Source organism: Pyxicephalus adspersus, chromosome 6 (genome assembly GCF_032062135.1).
Source record: "Pyxicephalus adspersus chromosome 6, UCB_Pads_2.0, whole genome shotgun sequence".
NCBI classification, from domain to species: domain Eukaryota; kingdom Metazoa; phylum Chordata; class Amphibia; order Anura; family Pyxicephalidae; genus Pyxicephalus; species Pyxicephalus adspersus.
Genome location: NC_092863.1, coordinates 65,288,223 through 65,312,021, shown reverse-complemented (window position 1 = coordinate 65,312,021; position 23,799 = coordinate 65,288,223). Strand labels below are relative to the sequence as shown.

At 34.6% G+C, this 23,799-nt stretch overlaps 1 protein-coding gene across 2 annotated transcripts in view; it reads left to right on the top strand.

Annotated features, from left to right (window-relative positions):
• The window catches only part of KCNN2 (potassium calcium-activated channel subfamily N member 2), a 91,366-nt gene extending 76,204 nt beyond the window's left edge, over nt 1–15,162 (top strand). For both annotated transcript variants that reach the window (XM_072416078.1, XM_072416079.1), the window contains 4 exons: nt 370–480; nt 5,694–5,821; nt 11,979–12,048; nt 13,925–15,162. In XM_072416078.1, the coding sequence (XP_072272179.1) occupies nt 370–480; nt 5,694–5,821; nt 11,979–12,048; nt 13,925–14,212 (597 nt within the window). In that variant the 3' untranslated portion in view covers nt 14,213–15,162. The remainder of the gene's footprint in view (nt 1–369; nt 481–5,693; nt 5,822–11,978; nt 12,049–13,924) is intronic.
• The last annotated feature ends 8,637 nt before the right edge of the window (nt 15,163–23,799 follow it).

The following is a 23,799-nucleotide window of genomic DNA, read 5'->3' as shown; positions in this document are numbered from 1 at the left end:
ATGACAAGCAAGATCATAAGTGCCATTGAAGGGAGTGGCACACTGCACAAATTGATTTCGTTTTTTGAAGTCATTCTACCATTCCTGTGTAATTTATAATGAAAATCAGTGCTTTTGTGTCTTTTAACTAATTTTTTACCATTTTTGTTAATGATGCTTTAGGCTACTGTGTGCCTCAGTGCTGGAAATAATTTCCCCACAGTTCATATTATACTAAAACATTTATGCATAAATTGCTTAGCTTGGCAGAAACATATTTTATTTAGTGAACTGTTGCATTATCAAATGTTCTTTTGTTGTTTACAGATTTATATTATAATGTAACAATGGAATAAAAAACCTTTTTTCTCTTTTCTCTATCCTTTGCAGGGTGCTGGCTGCACTGCCCTCGTTGTAGCTGTGGTTGCAAGAAAGCTAGAACTTACCAAAGCAGAGAAACATGTTCATAACTTCATGATGGATACACAGCTTACGAAAAGAGTAAGTGTATATTATCCTTCTTTATTTAAATCATAGAGGTAGGTGCTACACTTAATTATTAGTTCATCTACACTATGTTTTAGTCCTTCTGCAAAGCCCCCAAATATCTCCTGAGCCTACCTGGAAGTTTATTTAAAATGCAGCGCCAATAATTATGTGGCAACAATTCTGCACCTTTCCTGAAATAAGAGCAGTGTTGCCATTCTCATGTAAGCTGTGCCTGTTTCTCTTTCTGCTACAGATGAAAAATATTACAAGGGATGTGGCTAGCAGCATAGTCACTGCTGATTCTCAGGCCTGTAGCTTGTCAATCAGCACCTGGCAACACATAATCTAGCCCACTGCTTTCTGGATTACCAGCAATGCCTCTGATGCTAAAATCCTCCCATTGTGAATTGCAATTGATATTGCAATTGCAATTGAGAAACAAAATTGAGTAGAATTTGGCTCAGACAGGGAAGGTGATTTTTTTTTTCAGTTAGGGAGAGATAGATAAATTCACAGAATAAATGAGGCAGAAGGAAAGAGATCTTTGCATTGCAAGTCCATGTCCTCTTCAGAAAAGAAAACAGTAAGCAGCTCAGTAATGATGTTACAAAACTTCACCCCAAATCTGTTAAACTAAGTAACAATTGTAAATATTCCCAATAATATAGAAGACCTTTACTTTTGAATTTCACATTAAAGAGATATTGTCACAATCCTAAACTGTTTAGGTGGTAAACTGTACATATGCCTAAACTATACACACTACATTATTTGCATATTATAAATATAAAAAAACAGTCCCTCACTTATCTCTGAAGCTAAGGACAATGTGGAGAAATTTCTCTAAAAACATACTTCCTAAGCACCCAACACTTAGCGATTTCCTAATTTTTGCTATTACAACCTAATCTTGGCAGCCTGACATGTAAAAGCTGAATTATCTGAATGTTGACTTGAAAATCTTTGATGTGATGTTTGAGAATTAATTAATTACAACTACAAGCTGCTAGAATGGTCAGCAATGTCTTGTGTTGCTTGTAAAGATATGTGATATTTATTATTCATAGTTTGGGTACAGAACAACTTACAGTTGGTGCCTTTCTTTCATTAGCGTGTTTCTGAGCAATTGTGAAAGTTCTTACACTATCTAAAAGTGTTGAAAGTTTCTTTAACCTGTCATTCCAGCTGCTTTCCCCAACAATGCCAGCATTTGCACCAGTAATTTCATAGAGGACATTTGCATTGAAAAAAGCTCACATTTTTCTTTCTTTATTTGAAAAATACAGCCACAACATTACAAATGTGAACTACACTGGCATATGTCTCATGACCAGTCAAGTACTTTTGCTGATAAAAGTTGTGTTTTACCTGGACTTCAATGTCTCCAGAGACTCAACAGTTTAGAAATGTGAAAAGAATAAGAGATTCTGTTGCAAAAATGTATATTTTGACAGGTTATTCCCTCAGATACCTTTTACTGCTGTTGGTTTTCTACTTTTATTTTACTCTTAGGTTTGCTTAAAGGTCTTGCTTTTGACAAAGCTAGTGAGGCAGCTTGAGTAGAACATTTACCTTTCATTTCTATCTGATATCTTTTATTTCATGCTTTGAGTGTCTTCATTTGCAGAGTTACAGATCCCATACAATAGGCAGTTGGGTGGCTTTAGTCTTTTTTGACTGTTGTCCTAAGGTTAGAATTTGGGGTTTATTCTGTAAGCCCAAATAGATGTTAAGGTTATGTAAGCAGGGAGTAAATGAATCACAAAGGCATCCCTACCAAATCAACAGGCCTGATTTATTAAAACTCTTCAAGACAGAAGAAAATAGACAACCATAGGTGAACTTGGGTGATCCTGCAAACCTCAAATGGATTTCCTAAAATTACTTGCTATTATTTGGCAAATATATGTGATAGAATAAGGTATTCACATGTCTCATTCTATCACATATTCCAAAAATAAAGGGATTATTCCTATTTTTTGTTTTGTGGGTATGCCATACCAATCATTCTTATACCTCAACGCCAAATGTATATCAAGAGCTGACGACAAATATTGAAAAATGGAACCAAATATTGTTAGGGTAGGAATTCTTCTTGTTTTTGGGATAAGTGATGTAATGAGACGTATCTTTTTCTAAAAAGGTTCTACTTTGCCACAGCCTGAATGAATGTTCATGAAAGCCTTATTCCATCTTTTTAACTGTGAACGCATTACTTTGCACCTCTTTTTTCTTTTTATTTTACCTGAAGGGAACGTTTTTCATATCACGGGAGAAATATATTTGACATTATACTGAATGGTGAATGGTGACCCTTTGATCTGTTTTGAATGATAAAAAAACATTGCTTTACCTATTGTTCTCCACGTGTAAATAAAACAAATCCTATCTATCAAAATGCAACAGACTTGCTGGTAAACACATATGGAGAGTTGCTGGAGAAAAGGATGGGCTTGGTGTACTACACACACCTAAAGTATTCAGATTAAGAAGTCGGTAGCACATCATATCTCTACAGCTGGTTAATACATATTTAACTTTGGCCAATATTAAACATTCATGTGTATGAACCTTCCAATGTCATACAGGGGTCCACATCTTACATTTTTAAGGAATCTCCAAAATTGGTCTTTTTTTATACTTTTCCAATAATACTTTTTATTATACTATCTTGTTATAAACTACAAAAGTGTGTTACCTAATCTGCAGTCCCAATAACCAGGATTAGCAACTGTGAGCTAAACACTGCTCATGTAATAATAATTATTATCAATATGCATTACTGTTGTCACCATCACCTGTTTTATGTATCATTATCAGTCTGTAAAACTCTAGCATATATAGTGCATATGTTGTAATTAGAGTGATTTAATAAAGCAAAAAACCTAAAGTGACCACTCCAATGATTACTTTCTCTTTACTTACAGTTGAATCCCATGCAGTTTGTCTATTACCCTGTTTTGTCATGCATCAAAACTTATTATGTAATTATGGAGTGGCCTGAAGGGCAATTTTGCATTTGGTATCTGATAGCCACCCATCCTGACATAATCTAATATGGCACTGCAGAAACACTTTAATTAAACCATTTTTTGTACTGATTATTTAAAACTATAGGCCCCTTCTCTAGAGAAACTCTGGGTCCCTTCTCTTAGTTCACCAGGTTTATCTTCACTGCTCTGCTGGGAAAAATGTAGGCTTTCTAAAGAGGGAGCACATCAGTACTCTCACTTTAATTGAAACTCTGCACAAAGCCATACAGAGCTGAAAGAGATGAAAAGGCAGTCACAGCTTTGGTGGTAGAAACTGTTTTTTTTCTTTGTGGTACCTGTGTATGAATGTCTATTTGTAAGTCAAAGATTTGATGTACGTAGAGGTAATGAACTTACAAACTTGTAAAAATGTAGTTTTCTTTTAACACCCTGTCAATACTTAACCCTCATAATCTTTATATTTGGACATTGCTGTCAGGGTAAGGTGATAATAGATTTTGGCAAAAGAGATCTAAAGCCATGTGAACACTTTTCAATTTGTAGCTTGGAATCTATTGGACTGGCCAGAATTATGTGACTCCCATTCATGTGCACAGGAGTTCTTTCAATCTTTCACTGGGAATATGGATAATTGCAGACAAAGAAGATTGTTTATGTATAAGTTTATGTTATTGCAGAAAAAACATAGCACATCTTTTTTTTTGGTCTTTTTAGTAAAGTCAGTGAAGTCAATATGTATAAATTCGCCTAAGTACAGCTCAGGGTACAGAGCTCACAGCAATTGGCATTACTGCTACTTATGTCCAATGAAGAGCATCCCTGTGCACAGTCCTTTTCTTTTTTTTCTTACGTTTGATACCACTTACAGTTACAGTCAGTGCGTAATTGAAAACTTTATTCCATGTGAAGCCTTTAATAGGACTCACCCTGTAAGTCTTAATTCTATGCACATCTGTAGAGCAGTCAAGAGCTTTTCTGAAAAATAGCATTTGTTAAGCTAAGCGGTTTTGGTCTGAAGATATTCTAGAGAAGCATAATATGAGTCCACTATGTGACTTCAATATATTGTACTGTTAAGTTTGTGAAATAATTGTGTGTGGGAGGTCAAAATGTGAAGGAGGGGGTTGGGACTGAGTGCTTAATTTAGGAGTTGAGCAGAATAACCAAGTTATTTACTATTTGCTAAGTATGTAAAGGAGAAACACTACGAATGATTTGCTAAACTGTATTACAAACATATTTTAGTATGCAAGTACATATCATGAACACTCCATATCTAACTGGGAAATATATTTTGATCTAAACATGATTTGATAAAAAACAAAATTCTATTGGATAATGACTGAATTCAGCAAATGTCCCTGGGAGCTGAGACTATTGCCAACTATGTAGTTCAGGTACTCCCAATTTATTAGTATTAAAGAAATCGTAAAGATCTTTTGGGTGTTTGGTATATCTTCTTCTAAAATGATTCTGTAACTTTCAAATTCTTTAAATAGGTAAGTAATGCAATTTATCTGGCATACTGTGCATTCACTGGTGACCTTATGGAATGACCCATTGAATAGTGTCCAATAACAGCTATATTTGTCTAAGTTTTTAAGGACATGCAAACTGTGTGTATTGTGCAAGTTGAAACAGATAACAAACATATGGCATAATGCATCTTGGCACCCTGAAGGGACATCTATTCCCCTATTATTTCCAGAGAGAACTTTATTCTCAGAAGACTTTTCATTGTGTAGGACATCCAGATGTATTCCAGGATGATTTGTGGATACCTCTTACATGTCCTAGTAGAAAGTATGAAAATGATCCAAGCTCCAATACCTAAAAAGAATCCAGTACGATATTAAGGCATGATTCAGCAATAGTACCAGTGTGGAGTAGTTTTTCAATAATCCCTGTAGAAACAGTCAATAAATGCTACGGTATGTAGTATACCTTCCAATTATTCCAACATTCCACATATCGCCAACTAATGTTGTCATTTATGATACATGATGTGAATTTTTAAATTCTCTAATTTTCTGAAAACTTCATAAATTTCCAGAGGCTTCCTTTTTATGGTCATGGATCATAGGGATAATGTCATAGTGACTGCATTATGCCCAGTGTGTATTGTTGATCAACAATTTTCCTGAAGTCATAGGAGGCCTTGTAAGAGCAAAGGACTGGAGTACATTAGTAGATGGTGTGTTCTAATATGTTTTTATGATTTTCTTTTCACAGGTTAAAAATGCAGCTGCTAATGTTCTCAGGGAAACATGGCTAATTTATAAAAATACAAAACTGGTGAAAAAGATAGACCATGCGAAAGTGAGAAAACATCAGCGCAAATTTTTGCAGGCTATCCATCAGTAAGTATTACATTTTATTAACATGAAACCAAACATTGTTTTCATTTTACTCTGACTTCAACAAAACATGGGAGGCACACCCAGGTGTCCAGAACATGAAAGTTTCTATTAAGTGTCTGCAGTGAAATAAAGCAGACATCCTCACTTAGGCAGTTTTCCTTTTTTTTTTTAGTTTCATAAATGAATCTATATGGCGTATGGAGTTGGTGTTCAGAATGGACTAGATTATACTCTACTGCTCCTTAAAACCACATGACCGTATTGTGTCTGTACCATGCACTAATGTGTGTCGCGTGGGGATGAGTTGGTAAAAATATTGCATGCACTTTTTTTATGTATTATACGATTAAGGGCTTTTTAATTAACTTGCAAAATTTTAAATCTCCAAAAAGTTGACTTCTTGCTATGCCATTTGACTTTTTCATTCCAACTGAAAAGTAAGTAAGCTGAAATTCGCCTGGTAGAAATTTGCTCAGTGATTCCTAGTTCTGTAGTGATGCGCCAGCTGGTGGAAATACCCACAGCATGGAGTGATGGACTGGAAAGTTGACACTACCAGAAGTGTTGGATTCTGCATGATGCTTATCTGACTGCTTCTATTCATTACTGTAGAAGTTACTGACACTGGCAGCAGGAAAGGTGAGCATTTCATGTCTTCTTTACAGGAAGATTCATTTTATTAACAGAGTGACATTAAGCAAAATGCAGGCATACCATAGTCATGTTTTTAAGAAATGTAAAAGTGTATTCATGCATCTTTCGGACACCAATTCAGATTCATGTTTAGAAAAGCTCTGTAGAATAATTTATGAAGCTTGAAAGTAGAAGTTCTGTCCAAGTAAGAGTGATATTTGCTTCATTCCACTGCAGGCACACAAGGCTAAAATGTAATTGTTCTGAACCTTTGTTGTGATGGTTTATTTTAGCAATGAAGTGTTTTTCATCAACATACATTACTGCTGCATACCAACTTCTACAGAAAACATAGTAAACAATAAACAAAAGTATACTTTTTATTTATACAACGTTGAAAGTCTTTTTAAACTAATTTTAAAGCTTGTGCATGTATCTTGTAAGAGGGACCCCTCCCCCCGAGTTTAGGCCGATAAGGTTAAGTTAACCAAGTGTTTAATAAAAATGTAATAGCGTAAGATATTTCTGCTGAAGAATTGTGACACCAGGTTTGCTTTTAAATTATTTCAGCATGTTCACTTTGCTAAGTAAATGTTTACAAACCTTAGTGAATATGGTGAAAAAATTCTTGATCATGTGTAAGAAACATTTAAAAGAAATAGGATTTGTGCCTGTATGTGAGCCTATACAGCTCTATCCTATTCACTATAGTAAGAAAAAAATTCCCTATGCAGAGTAAAACTTCATTCTAATCTGCATGCATATCATGTAAAAAGAACAGCTAGGCAATTAGAATTTGTGTACATTTTCTGTTTTTGTGTATAAATGTATATAATTACCTGTGTTTGTGTAAAAGCAATATGCAAGAATTGTTGGTCTTGTTTGTTTGTTTTAGCATGAGTTTGAAGAGGTCAATGATTGAGTTAGAATACTAACAGGTTATTTTGTTAATTGAAATTATGTCTTGATGAAAAGGATGATTTTTTCCATGGATTACAATCTGAATATTCTTAATAAAATAAAAAGGATGGCATTATGCATGTATGTAAGTATATAAGGCAGAATTTTACAAACAACATTGAATCATCAACCCTAACTTTATGGAGTTAACAGACTTCATGGATCTTTTACTCCCCCTTCCACACTGTTTAGGACCAGGTTAGGGATATGCTAATCATTTGAAATGCTAGACTATGAGAATGACTTGAGGATTCTGCAACCAAGTTTACCCAAGACATCTTGATGAGGAGTTTATGATGTATCTAGCTCTGTTCAACATGGCAGGAAGAATCTTTTCCAGTTGTTGGCTAAGAAGTCCAGTTGTACTCCCCATGCTGTTACTTGTAAAAGATGTAGAAGGGGCCAGGGATAATCCAACTAGCTAGTGTTAACACATAACAGCTATGGATAGGATTTAACTGGTAATGCCTAATTACAGACAAAAAGACTTATCAATGTTTTGCTTTAATTTTACCCTCCTGCAGTCTACATTTCCTTTGTTTTTAGTGTTGCTATTGCTGAAAAGAGCTGATGTTTGTGTCTGGCAAGCAAGGCTGTCAGTTCTTCCATTGCTTCATGGCTGAATTAGAGCTACCACTGGTGTCAGCTTCATTCCTACATGTAGGTTACTAGATCTGCACAACTACATCATAAAAAGACTCACTGCCTCCTTTCCCATTCTGCACACTCATACTGAGCTTTGCCTCATAACTAGAATCAGATAAAATGCAAGAAATCCCAATCCATTTTTATTCAGCAAAATCAAGTATTTAAAAATACATTTTAAATGTCCAATGAAAGAATATAGTCCTTTTTGGTTAAATGGAATTGCTGGGATAAAGAATCAACAAACCAGACTTGAAATATTTATATACCCATAAAAAAGTGCAGTTTCCAAAAGAAAAAAGTGTATTTTCTAAATTTTCCCCTAACGTGTATACCTTCTTGCAGTATATTTTAAACAGGCTTTCCTTTGTTTTGTTTTCCTTTTTTCACCCAAATGAAAATAGAGCTCGGAAGTAAGTTACACTGTATCAGCTGTTCTTTAAAACCTTGTGAAGAATCTTTACTACTGCATGCCAAGGACTGATTATTTCTCTTTAATGCTTGAAGGGTTGCCAGCTCCTCAAGTTGAGCTGCTGTCCTGTCAATCACATACCAGTTACTGATATGATTGCTGTCATGGAAACTTAACCAAAATCATGATTGTAACCCGTGATAAGTGAAATTCTGACGGTTTAAAGTCTACATTTCTTCATTTATATCCCTTAAATGGTGCTTAGATCATGTAAATACAATCGTAGGATTGCTTCTGCTGCTCTCTGTTTTACATTTAAATTGAACTTGACTTTTATCTGTTATCTGCATTGGAGAGACTTGTTGTCATTTCTTATACCAGGAGCAATACTGTAAGTGAGAGTAAATATCCTCAAACGTAGTGGAAATCCCACCATTTGGGTGGATACTAGAAAAAGATGTGCCCATTGAAAGTTTTTCCTCATTTCCTGAAGTTTAAAACTAAGGCTAGATACACACCTACAATTTTTGTCACTGGAAACACTCTTACCTGATTGTTTCCAGCAATAAAGAGTGACAAATGAACGAATAAGCACTGTACACACAGTGCCCATTCTGTTCTGTGGAGAGAGAAGGGGACACCCCACTATGCTCGCCTCTATTGACTTGTATAGCGGCCATTCCCCATTGGCTGTTCATGGATCCGTCCTAATGGCTCAATAAACAACGTTGGGCGACCGCTGGACAGAAATCCATTAGATTAAATAAAAAAAGTTAGATTATTAAGATAAAGTGTGAATGCATTACCATACACTAATGATTAAAAAAATCATTCTGCATTTGGTTTGATCATACTCAATATTTATGACTACAATCATGTCTATGGCCAGCCTAAACTATCTGCTTGTCTGCCTGAAATGCCCATCCTCTTACATCCGGATACGTCTCTGAGTACCTTATAGGCATTCTTGGTGTATTGATAAGGCAGACAAAGTCTACCAGGCTATCTTTGCACATTTGGGGCAATGGTCTTCCTTGTGTTTATTCTTATTGGCCCAGGCCTATCACATGGATAGGTACTTCCGTACCAGGGGGTTTCCTTGACTCATGATTCTTAATGAAGCAATTAGGGACAAAGGAAAGCTATAAATTGCTCAAGATGGCTGTGTGAAGATTTAGTTGTATATAGATTAGGAAAGGTTTAAAACCCTTGCCAGAGGCAATTGAACAGTTGTCCCCTTTTCTAAGGTTTAAATTTACCATTTGTTCTTTAGAAAACTATAACATTTAGAATTTTCTGTCACTTTCTTTTTGATTGGCAATGGTTACTTGAACAAAAACAGAGCTGAATCTCCCTAATGGGGTCACAAACAAAAATAAAAATTTTGACAAGGTTTTACCCATGATTACCACTCTGTCCACATACTGCCTAAAGACTACGCAAAGTAAGCCTGTCCCAAAACACTTTAAGGTTTGCTGCTTTACTATTTATGTTGCCACCCAGGGACTACAGTGGTTTATCTTTTGTGGTGGCTGCAATTGTGAGTATTTTTTATGTGTAGACATTATATCACATGCATTGTTCATGTGTATTACATGTTCAGTTACTTCATATATGAACTACTGGTTAAAAAGTTTAGTTGAGAGCAATTTATTTTTAAAATGTAAAGATATTCTGTCAAATAATTCTATTGCCATTTGGGGGATATAAATTATAATGCATATGTGGAAGTTTATTTTAGAAAACCCATCAAAATGTTCTTTTATGTTGACCAATGTAGCTAAACTGTAATGAACAAAAATAATACTGCACAATATAATTAATGGGAAACCAGGCTAAAATGGGATTTGTGACTTATGCATGCATTATTTTGCTGCTTTGCCTTTTGCACTTATAAACTCCTCAGAATGTTTAGGACTCCACAAGCTCCATATGATCTTAGGAAGCAAATCCACCTATATCTGTGTAATGCCGCCTATTTTTGAACATTGATCCAAATGTTATAGCACTTTTGAAAACGTTGTGACACTTAAGGTACAGACACAGCAGATTTTTAAGGCCCAAGGTAAACAGTGGGTGAGAATCTAGCACGCGTACTGCAGTCCCTTGACATTATTCATAGGTCTGTCTTGACAGGTCAATGAACAACTAAACATAGATAACTGCAATGTATTCCTACTGAGGAAAGCACAACAAGGTGGACTGAAGTGCTCGTTTGTTCTTCTTTCGCTAGAAACAATCATGAAAGATTGCTTCCAGCAACAGAAATCTGGTGTCTGTACAGAGCTTTAGTCTTAAATTGTTCCTTATCTCTTTGCTGAACCTCCTGTGAATGGACAACAGTTAAGGTTTCACTTTAGTTCTTGAGAGTAGGGTGTGGGTAGTTTGTTTTCTTTGTGGTAATTCAGAAATTAAAAGGGGCCAGGTTTTGCATACAAGACCAAGAAGATTCAAGACTCTTAATTTCATGATACCTCATTGGTCTTTTAGGACATGGTGTAGGCAAATGATGTGTTCTTAACCTAATATAGGCAAATGATGTGTTCTGAACCCAATATATATATATATATATATATATATATATATATATATATATATATATTAAGACGCATGAGTATGTGTTACTTTGCAGTAGTTTACTTTAAGGCCTTGTGGTCTTGTAGCGCTAAATGGTTCATACAAAAGGACAAATAAGCAGTTGTGGAGGGCGAATGAAAGGTTAAAGTGCCCAGTGGTCAAATCGTTTGCATGATACAAATGTTCTCATTGTAATAAAACATGGGTGAGGAGAAGACAGTTATAAGGATAAATATCAGGTCACCTGAATAAATACTGGAAGTTTCCCAGCATGTTTTCAATATTGAATAGTTATGCTGGTAATGGAAGGATTGTACTAGTACTGTTGAAAGCTATCCAAGGCAGATTAGAAGTGCCACATGGTGCTTAATATGAAACACTGCAGAACATTGTGAAGTCATATAGTTTCAAAATAAACTGGTTGACCTTGCATTCCTCTACCTCACTACAATAATACAGTTTCTTTAGCTGCTGGTCAAGTAAAAGATTGATAAATCTTATGAAATTTCTCACTTATCACTGTTTTTTCATCAGGTATCAACACACCTAACCCAATCCATCTCAAACTAAAAAGGGCTAATACTGTATCAACACACACAGACACTGGGAAGAACAAACTAATGTCTTCTTTACACTGCAGCTGTTTTTCCACTGCCTGTTTGTCTTGATACTTTGCTGCTTCTCTATGCCATAGAGTTTAATTTGTTATTTTATTATGTAATCAGTTAGAACCATGATAAATCTGAGGACATCGCACTTTGCTTTCTGCTTTGCTGTGTTGAAGAAGCATGCGTTTCATGTATAGACACATAACTAAACTGATCAGTCAAGCTTCTCAGGGCATCTCTCATATTCTATGATCTGCTCTTGCATGCTAATTTGGGTTTTCATGATTATGTAAAAAATATTTATGCCAGTCTCCTTTTGCAGGTTACGAAGTGTTAAAATGGAGCAAAGGAAGTTGAATGATCAGGCTAACACGTTGGTGGATTTAGCAAAGGTCAGTAGGAACAGTGGAAAAGGTTTCATAACGGCTCTCCAATGTCGGTTTAACTGACATCACTGCCATGTACTTCCAAGTAACATCCATTCCATACCCTCCTAATTAATACTCTCATGTCTTTCTAACTAACAACACTCTCATGTCCTTCTAATTACCAGTACTACTTGACCTTCTTAATGGATGTAGAAAAAAATTCTGTATTATCCAAGTGGTAATACATTATTGTCTGATTTATTCGAGCTGTCCAATGCTGGAGAGGATACATCTACATCAGTCAACCTGGGTGATCAAGCAAACCTGGAATAGATAATTTGATACTTGTTAACAAATATTTTGAATCCTGGACCAGATCCATTTAAGGTTTGCTGGATCACACAGCTTCACTGATGGAAGTGTATCCGCCCAGCCTTGGAGAGCTTTAATAAATCAGGTCCATTGTAACAAATATTGCTTGCCAAAGCACCTTCATTTTAGGATGCAAAAATGATGCATATCTCTATCAGGTCATTTTTAAATCTATTTTAAATTTAGCTAATTCAATGGCTATCAGATACCAACTGATCAATACATTTCTATTGAAATTCTTGGTATTTTGTATTCCTAGAGATATGAAGAGCATACAGTATGTTTTGTTTTTTTGTTTTTTTCTTTCTCTGTAAAAGTTTGTTCACGTTTATATTCCCATTTATGTAAAATTTATTTCTTAAAATCTACCCTTTCTACATATATTCTACAAGAATTTTTGCAATAGGCGGATGACAGAATATTTGTGTGTATGGTTTTGTTTTTTCTTGAACAGTTAGATTACAGAGTAGAAATGTATATTTAGAAATGTATCATGTTATTATGGTACAATTGATGACTGTTAATCTAAATAAATGCAATCTAAGTCAAATCTAGTCATTTTATTCAAAACTTGGGTTCCAAAGATCTTTCACATCTACAAATGTATTGTCATTTTAGAAGGTCTGTATGTGGATATCTAGCTTCTAATACACAGCAGTTGTTGCAGGCATAATTATTATTTATTTCTAATTGACTTTAAGTAAACATTACTAGACTAATTTTGATAAACTGAACACTAGGTTATCCTTAAGAATGAAAATGTACACAGTAGAATGACCTGTTCAAAAAAAAAAGGTAAAAAAATTTGTAGATTGTGACCCTTTTTCTATATTTTCAGGAAAACAAGTTATTAAAGATATAACCATCACACTCATATGTGTACAAGTTTGTGAAGTCTTATTATCAAACTTTAATATTAGTGCCCTAAACATGAACAACTTCACATTGATCTCGATAATAGCAGAATCACAATAATCAAGAATAGGAGAATAATTTCTATTTTATTAGAGGTTCTAACCTTTGTGACCTTTTATGGTCGTAAAGTGTATCTAAATCCAAGAAAAAATAGAATACTGCTGCTTTACCAATAGTATACTATGGCAACATTATTTTTCGTTTTGCTCAGGCCTTTTTTTTTTTTTTTATTATCAGCTGTTGATTCTGACAGCTCTGGTACAAGGATCACAACGCTCACTTACTGCACTATATCTATGGTGGAGCAGTGTTGTCATCCTGGATTGCTCTCCACACCACTGTTAAATAGAGGTCAGTTGATATCAATGGTTGAGATTTCAGTTCAATCTACAGGAATTTACAAGGATACACAATTTTTGACATAACCAAGAGGTATTTCCCTGTGCTTGTACAAAAGGCACTTCATCTAAGATTTCATAATCTTCCAAAATATTCAGTTGTAATTTTTGGGTTTGGATTTACTTTATTTCCTTTGTGTCTTGTAATAGCTTTCAGACACTGCATAATGGCAACAACAAAAAAGTTGTAAGTTTCCTTTCATTTTTCCTCCTAGACTCAAAACATCATGTATGACATGATCTCTGATCTAAATGAAAGAAGTGAAGACTTTGAGAAGAGAATTGTTGTCTTAGAGACGAAGCTAGAGACATTAATTGGTAGCATTCAAGCTCTCCCTGGACTGATTAGTCAGACAATAAGCCAACAACAAAGGGACTTGATGGAAGCTCAGCTGCAAAATTATGACAAGCATGTTGCGTACAGCATCGAGCGATCACGGTCTGTGTCAAGAAGGCGGCGGTCTTCATCCACAGCACCTCCAACTTCATCGGAAAGTAGCTAGAAGGGAATACGTTAACCAAAAACAAGAAAAAAGACTTTTTGCCATCATATGGTCAATATTTTAGCTTTTATTGTAAAGCCCTACGGTTCTAATCAGTGTTATCTGGGTTCTGATGTCAGAATCTTAGAAACCTGAACACAAAGTTTTAGGCCAAATAGAGTGAGAACTCTCTTTTAATTTTCTCAGATGCACAGTGAATGCACCTATCATTGCTATATAGATTGTTTCTCCTGTTTCACTTTTTATTCATGCACTTCAAAGAAACTTTACTACTACTATATAGTATAATAATATATTAATTTCTGAACATAATTGTATGGTCACTTCTGTTCATACAATGGGTTCTGCTTACATTAGGCAAGTTTATTGAAAATAACTGAGTGATATGTACCAATGTGATTTTTATAAAATTATTTAGTTGTTAATTTTAAAAAATGGGTTATAGCCATAAAACCTCTGATTTTGCATCTGGAGACGCCTAAGCAAGTCTGTGTTTAGTACTCATGGTTCCAGTGTGTAAAATGTCCCTTCCAGGGAAAACTGGCATGACTGTCAATGCTCATCAACACCTTGGTCAATGTTGGATTTACCAAGGAAGATATACAGCTCTTGTCCTTATTTGTCCCTTTGGCAGACACTTTCATACACACTGAGCAAAAGATACTAAATGCAAAAATGTCTTCAGTCCTTAGGTGTATTGTCCCAGGTCTTGTGAGTATTAACCCTTAATAAAACAGCCACCAGGGCTTGGTTATTTTTTTAATTATACATATAAAGCAAATATATATGCATAAATATATAATATTAAATGAGACTTTGCCTTAAGTATAGCATAGTTACCAGTTGTAGATTTATCCAGGCTCGAATAAAAGCTTATGTTTTTCAACTTTTCTTTCTTTTATTCCTTTTTTTAATAAAGTTGATATGTTGGTTATTGCCTTTCTATCAAATGCTGTCTGCTGCTGTTTTTCTGTACCATATTTACCAGTAAAAACAATTCATGGTTTTTTTTTTATTTCTCAGGCTAATGCTGTGTCAGTCACCTTATTCTTGTGTGGTGGACAAAAAGCATGTACTCATAGAATAGAAACTTACCCAATTGAAACTTATCCAAGAACTTCACAACTTGTTAAAACAAGACATATTTTTTTTACCATTTAGGACATTTTATTTTACATGAAGGTTTATTTGAGACAGGAAATAAAATGTTTTCCTTGATGTCACCAAACAAGTGGCTCCATTGGAAAATCTCCTCTCCCTATTTCTGGTAAAAAGCAAAAACAATTTTAGATTTTCCCTCCGCTATATTTCTGCGGACAGTTGTCATCAGGGCAAATAGGGATAGTAAAGCTCCATGCGGACTAATATATGATATATATAATATATATTAGGATAATAATGAAAAAAAAAAAGGAAAATTGGCTTTAGATTCAGTTTAACATAAATATGAGAGGAGTCTAAGGAAACCTGTATTGAGGAAAATATAAAAGCTGTCTTTTCCATGCAGCTTCTGAAAATGCTCTGACTGTTTTATGTCTTCAGCACATACTGAGTAACTGCCACTGAACTGGAATGCTGGACAACATGCCATACATAGCTATTCCGGGTCAACAAAAATTTACTCCAAAATGCTGGATAACTATAGTAGTCAAATGGAAACGTCAGTTATAAAAACACCTTTTTTTCCCAAGGTACAGGTTTCTTTTAAATCAGAAAGATTTAAACACACTTATCCACTTCCTCTATCCCTTCTGTGCAATACATTTCTATTGACTTCACACTGCAGGATTTTCTTCACTGCTTTCTACCAAAGAAAGAAGAGTACATTATAGCAGACCTTTTACTAGGAGATTAAAAAGGTGGCCATTTCTGACCTGGTTCTAAAAATAAAACATAAACTTGGTGTTCTGATCTGCTGCCTTTAATAGCTTTTGAATCACTGACCCAGAATGGGTATGAAGCTCAGGTGTTCCTACAATAGTCACACAGTTTTCTGCATGCTTGTTTCCGCTGTGTGACTGAAACCAAAAGATCAGCTTTACATCCAGGAAATTAGTATTTTTTACAATGCGTTAACAGTGACAGTTTACATAATCTTTCAGTGATAGGTCCATTTTAACAAGCTTTTCTGTTTGAGTCATTTTAAGCTTGGAGTCTAAACAGCACAGTCCTAGTTTACATTTCTGCAGAAATACCTCCAAAGTCTGTTCACATCCTCAGAGTGTTTTTGCATCCAGTATTTAAACACATAGGGTGGCCAACCTTATAATTTGTTTAGAGAACTTTTTTTACCAGTATTTTAAACATTGCATTGGATCTTCAGGTATGCATACCCCTATGCTTCATTGTGCTGCTCTATGACTACAGGTAACGAGCATACAACTGTATTCATTAAAAGATTATATTTTTGTCTTTTGTAGGTATGCTTATAAAGGCTGGAATTGGTTAACACACAGTAGTGTGCTGCCCCTGAAGCTATACCATCCTAGGCCACACACACAGGGAATTAATGAATGGCTCAAAGTACCACACAAAGTAAACGCCAGGAAAAAATATTAAATAATCTAAGTATAAATCTTTGAGATGTAAACCCTTAAATGGAAAACACCTTAGTATTATGCATTAATAGACAATTGGCATTTTCACATAAAATAAAGACCATCATAGTAGGTTCACCAGGCATTTTATTAATTTAATGAAAGCTTTTAAAGCTGCAGATTTAATTATTTATTGTGTTAAAGCTTATAAAATAGTATTTTATGATCTAGAGTCCTAATACTAATGATTTCAATATGCTGAAAATGAAAAGACGTTAATCAAATACAGAACAGTCATTGTCCACATTTCCAGCACATATTTGTCAAATGACAACACAAGACCTAAGCAACCTCCATACAGAAGACAGTGTATCAATGCACAGCTGATGTAGTTTTTCTTACAACTCCCATATGTAGCTGAGCTAAAAATCCTTTCTTGAATATAATATATTAAGTTTGTGAGTTATTATATCACTTCACAATGGCTAGTTTCATTGTTCCATGTCAAAAGTTTCTTCCTAAAAGTAAAGCGTAGATCAGTATGATGATTACAGAATAAATCTCTACAGAACAGGTTTGATTTTAAAGCAGTTTTCCACTTCAAATTACATTTTCCAATTCACCAAAATGCTTTAATTATTTTGAGAAACAAAAGCAAAGAATCCAATAATAAGTAATAAGTAAAGTTGTACTCAATTTTAAGTTAAAATCCTACATTAAAGCAAACAACACGTTAGGGTCCTGATTTACTAAAGTTCTCCAAGGCTGGAGAAAATAGACTTTCATCAGTGAAGCTGGGTTATACAGAAAACCTGGAATGGATTTCCTAAAAGGCATTACTTATTTGTTAGCAAATGTTTTCAATTCTGGACCAGATCCATTCCAGGTTTGCTGGATCATCCAACTTCACTGGTGAAAGTGTATTCTCTCCAGCCTTGGAGAACTTTAATAAATCAGGGCCAATGTCTTTTGTTATAGTTATTTATTAGTTACCCAAAAATGTCCTCCTTGCATGTCTGATGTAATTTACCAGGCCCTGGTAGAAAAATGGAAAAGCACTGTTGACTGTCATTTCACTGATCAATAGGGCTCCCTTAACGGTTAGTAGGGGACTCTCGTTAGACAGTTGCTGGAGCTTAGATATGAAGTTAGCCCCAGTAACCTGGTGAAACCACAGAATATGCTTTTGTGACTAAACAAAATGTTTAGTTGTGGAGAGATTTTTTTTTATTTTGACAAGTTTAATGTGAAGTACAAAGTTTATTCTGAGTATATTTTGCCTTGGCTGGTTTCTAACCCTCATGGACATGCTCATTATTTTTCTTTTTCAGTGAAAACATTCTGTTTTCATTTTTTATGTTATTTTAGTTTCTAGTTTATCATCACTGGGTCTTTCTGTTTCATTAGGTGATACAGGCAGATCATAGCTGGTGGAAGTGGCCAGAAGGGTGTTGTAATAGATTCCTAAAACCATCACAGCATTCTGCCTCAATATTAATTCCAAGGGCCATCAGCCCTGATCCAAGCGGTTTGTTGGCTTTTGGTAGGAATCATGCAAATTTCAAAATGTCTTGATGGGTGGATGTCAATCTGAAGGATTGAGAATTTATAGACAGACAGTTTTTGCATGCAGCCTCCATGAATAAAGGAACTGAAATTCAGTTAATGACAGTGGCTGGCCAGGGACAGTAGCGATTGGAAATCCTCCAGCCAGGAAATGAGACAGGCTCTTTCTGACTTACTACAGCCTTTAATGCATATAGTAGATGAGCATTTTCTCAGTAGAAAAGGGGAACTTTGAAACTATAAAGGTAAGGGTTGAGTTTATCTTTAAAAAGGTGCAAAAGACTTATTTACCTTCTTCAATTTTCAACAATAATGGCTTATCATGGCCTACAGTATTTAAAATCCATATTTTCTAGAAGAAGTTTGAACCTGAGTAGCTTTTATGAGTTCAATTAGAGTTCCAGAAACAGCTTTACATTGGGCAATGTTAGATAAAATATTTTATTTAGATTGAATTGTATGCATGATTTCAACTATGTATTCATCAGAAGAAATGCTGGAACCTTTATTATTTAACTTAAATCTATTAGGTTGTACTGGTTCAAGACTGGCACCAGGCTATTGACAAAATACCTGGCAAGCCAAAATAGCATTTGTAACTGGAAATATGTGGTTCCAGTATAATCACACAAAGGTATACAGTACATAGATATTTAAAAGCCAATCAGCTCTATGTATACAGAGTTTTCATACAGACATGTTAGCTTCAGTGCAGTTTTGGATGTAAAGGCTTTGGGAAAAAATAGTTGATGGCATGTTGTCACATTATACACTAATAAAGAACCAATTTCTTTCCTGATAAAATGTAATTGACCATATGGTAAGGGAAAGATGCCCAGAGCACTAATGTTTCAACAGATGTAAAGCACATTTCTAAGCATTCATATGTATTCCCAAGCTAAAAACTAGTGCCCAGTGTATTGGCATTTGGCATATTTAGACTCATTTTCTTTCCCTGGAACATGCAAAAGGTGTACAATTGTACAATTCTATTTCTGGATGGGGTATTTTTTCTATCTCTCACCACATGTTCTTTTTTAATATGAATATAGTAGTAGTCCTACTATTTTGTATTGGGGGCTCCTTAGGCCTACAACTCAGCAGCCAATTTATAAGGGAGATAATAGAGTAAGAAATATGGTGGTAATATAGGAGACTTCCTGTTTATTTTTAAATATACCCAATTATATTATTATTATTATTATTAACATTATATTACCTAATTATGTTAAATTTGTTTCCACTGGCACTTTGGAAGGAGCATTGTTTGCTGGTTCTAGAAATCTTTCAAAAACAAATATTTGGTAAAGTAATCCATGGTGTCTAGTTGGAATCTTACTTTCATCTGACTACACATTTCTTATTAAAGTTGATAGGAGATTGGTTGGTAAGGGCACACCAGTTCTTTTTCTGCAGAGTTATTAAATGAACCCATCAATGATAGTTACAGAACATCCTCCATAAATCTGGCATTTAGAGAGTATTTGGATTGATTAAGGAATACATTTAGACTGCATCATCAGTTGTTGATGGAGTCCAGTAAATTATGAATATATTAACTAAGTTGAAACATGGGTTAGATTCCACTTAATATACTGACCATAAACACACTATTATTGAATGATCAACCACATGTTAATTCTATTACATACGGTTCTGTAAACTAATATACAGTAAGAAAAAGTCTGATTAACAGAAAATTTTAAATAATTGTAATCAATTGTCTCCTATCAGTTTACGAATTTGATAATTACACATCTTAGATGCCTGTAAATTCCTTAATGTGCTATGTTTGGTAATAATTTGTTTACTGAGCCATTCAGGAAGGCAATACTAATCTTTTCGCTTAAACAGTACATGATATTTAACTACTTACAAACTGGGACAGATGATGTTTCTTCTGCAGCAATAGGCCTGATTTATTAAAGCTCTCCAAGACTGGAGAAGATAGATTATCATGGGTGAACCCAGGTGATCCAGGTGAGAGGATACACTTTCATCAGTGAAGCTGGGTGATCAAGCAAACATGGAATGGATCTAGTCCAGGATTAAAAACATTTGGTAACAAATAGCAAGGGACTTTAAAGAAATCCTCTCCAAGTTTCCTGGACCACCCAGCTCCACTGATGAAAGTGTATCCCCTCCAGCCTTGGAGAGCTTTAATAAATCAGGCCCAATATGTCTTACCTGCCTGATCGCTCAAGGTTTCTGAAATCAAAGCTGAGCTGCACATGGGTAGTGTCAGCTTTGGCTACTGAGTTCCTTTGCGTATGCTGGAATAAACAAATTCCCACGTGATGGTGCAGGAGTTTTGTCATCCCGGCACAGTCTATTAAGATGGCAGAAGATCATCCACAAGAGGAAGAAGAGAATGAAGATAGCAATGGCCACTACTGGAATGCAGATAAGTGAGCTCTTTGGATTTAGTTTTGCACCTTAGGTTAGGATATATTATATTAGAATCCATATTAGGAGCTATATGAGCTCATTGCATCCATAATTTTTAATTTGACTCCACTGAAATTAAACAAAAAGGCAAAATTCGACCAAAGTTTATATTAATAAAAGGAGATTTCACAAATATGAAAACTCACAATTTCACTTTTTTTATCTAAAACCTTATCCATGCCTTCCAATATCTTTTTCAATTTGTCTGTAAGAGATTTTAGAAATTCTTTAAGGTTTGGTGACATAATGATTTTATCCTTAGTTTCCACTAAAGGAAAAATGTATCATACTGCAGCAAACTCTACATGGATGCTCCACATTTAGCACATTTATGAAATATAAATTGTCTTTCCCCATTCTGTATAACTATTATAAGCATCAAATCTCAGCAGTGCCATAAGCATGTTAAATTACTTACTTTTTTAGACTTCTTTCTACAAGTCTTCTTTCTGAATATATCATGAGGAACTTTGACTTGTTAATGGTGTTTTAAATGGAAATCTTTAATTTGCTGCACAGGAACATTTTAGAAGCAGCCTGCATATTCCTTTGGGTCAATTAGACAGCGAGTCAAGTAAGTTCTGGCTTTAGCAGAGGGAAATGACTGCTCTTAAGTGCTGAGCACTTCACAGCCAACGTAAAACACAGAAAAATTATTATTTTATGTCATGATCATTCTATGTGAATGTGTTACACATTTACACCATGTATATGTTGTATTACTTTGACAAGAAAACTTACTGTAAATACATTTTAAAATACATTGTTGGGTTTGCTGTGGTTCACTTACTTGGTACTTTTTTACATGAGAATCTTGGACAGAAATAATCAAATTTTAGAATGTTGACAAATTTTGGTGACAACTGGAATATTTTATGTAAATGCATTGAAATCAAAGGGAGTGCCATATCCGGTTACTATTTATTTTCCATGTTCTCCCTTCTCCCAGACACTACACCTCACAGCAGGGGGGTTTCAGCAACAAGGAAAGTCCAGAAAACACAAACTACCCTTGACCTGTCCTTGCATCAACAAATGTTTCCTCTTTAGCATTTAATTTTAATTTTTTTCATAAAAGAAGAAAAAAAACATAAAATGAAAAAAAAGTATATTTAAGCAAGCAATACTATACAAATAATGATCAAAACCACAAAGGGAAAAAGCCATTTTTTAACACTAAATTAATAACATCTAAATATCAATATAATAAATAGGAATTTACTGGTGCCTTTTGTAGAAATTAACAATTATTTTCACATTAAAGCATATAAAAATTATTTCTAAAAAACATCCATAATGTCCATTTCAAGCAGTAATAATTCAACATCAAGTATCATATGATTCTGCGTATACAATTCACATAATCATGAAGCAATTATTCACACAATCAGATCAAAAACATCAATTGCTGCATTCCATAAAGAACACTCTTCACTTGACACATCTCAAGGACCAAGTCCCCTTCTTCAAAAAGGAAGATTTTCTACAATAGATATGCATTGTATTTATAATACTTAGAAATACATAAATATGTATGCATTTATGAAAAATGTTATACAATAATATACAGAATATAAAATGGTAACATGTGAATCATAATACTTACAACACTTTATGTTAAATCTAAAATAGTTCATATACACAGGAACACCACACAGGTCTGAAAGAATCAAGTGGCAGAAACCACATCATATTCACAGATAACACCGTTAAAATTGTGCTGCAAGAAAATATCAAAATACTTTATAGAACACATACAAAAAAAATGTTATACCTATATAAAATTATAACCAATATATTTACTCCAGTTTACCACAATATTAAAAGTTCCAGCTTTGTAGGAAGATACATCATCATGTTAATCATATTGCTTTTATGTTATTTTATGATATTCATGGATATCTTTCGTGAAAATTTTCCTTCCCGAAGAAGGGGACAACGTTCTTTAAGGAATGCAGCAATTGATGTTTTTGATGCAATTGTGTGAATAATTGCACCATGATTTGAATTTTATGACACTTGATGTTGTAATACTCTTGCTTGAAAATTTTCATTGTAGATGTTTTAGAAAATATTAATATACTTTTAATGTAAAACGTTTTATAATTTTCTACCTAAAGCACCTGTAAATGTCTATTATAATATATTGATATTTGGAATGAAAAGGAATGCTGTGCTCCCATTGATGAGGTCCCATCAAAAATGGGCAACATTTACTAAAATATAATTTGTTAAAATAAACTACCCAAAATATACCCAAAGACTAATAAAACATGTATTCAAATTTTTTTTCCTAAGGTCATTGAAAGAAATTGTGAGTTTCCACTGAATGAAAAGTCACTAACAGCACAATTAATAATATTGCTATAATCACTTGATTGCCTCCAAACAAGTGTACAAATAATTCCAACTATATAAGAACTTTATAACAACAATCTGCAACACTTGGCACTACAGAAGGTAAAAACTTTAGAGATCTGGGGCATCAGAGAAAGTCAGAGTGCCTATACAGAGGATCTGGGGAAAACAGAAAGGACTTTGCTGCTTGCATCTCTTCCGTCTTCATACAGCTTAGGCTTGCAGGAGTTGCCTCCTTGACTATGTTCCATTGGTTGTAGAGTAGGAACTGGCCCTTGGCCACTTTCTGTTGTCTAGCTGTGCCTATTTTTATAGGTAGAGACACATTAAAGAGACCACCACAAAATGATTTCCTTCCTTGTGAAGATATTTCATCCTTACGGATTACACATACCTTTCTTACAGGTTTAGGCACTCCACTATCAATTTCAAGGGCCCCCGAACCTGCAAACCATGTGACTGGTAACCCCAATACTCAGTAGCTGGACAGGACCTTACAGGTGGTAACTAGGCCCCTTAGTTAGCATTCTACTTATCCCAGATTGGTTATATTTAAATTGTTCTTTGTTATTTTATGATATTTCACTTCAGTGTTATTCTCTACCTGCCCAGTGTTTTTGAGGTCAGGCGTATCATGGCTGATAACAAGCGAAAGCATATTTGTATCCTTCAAGTGTG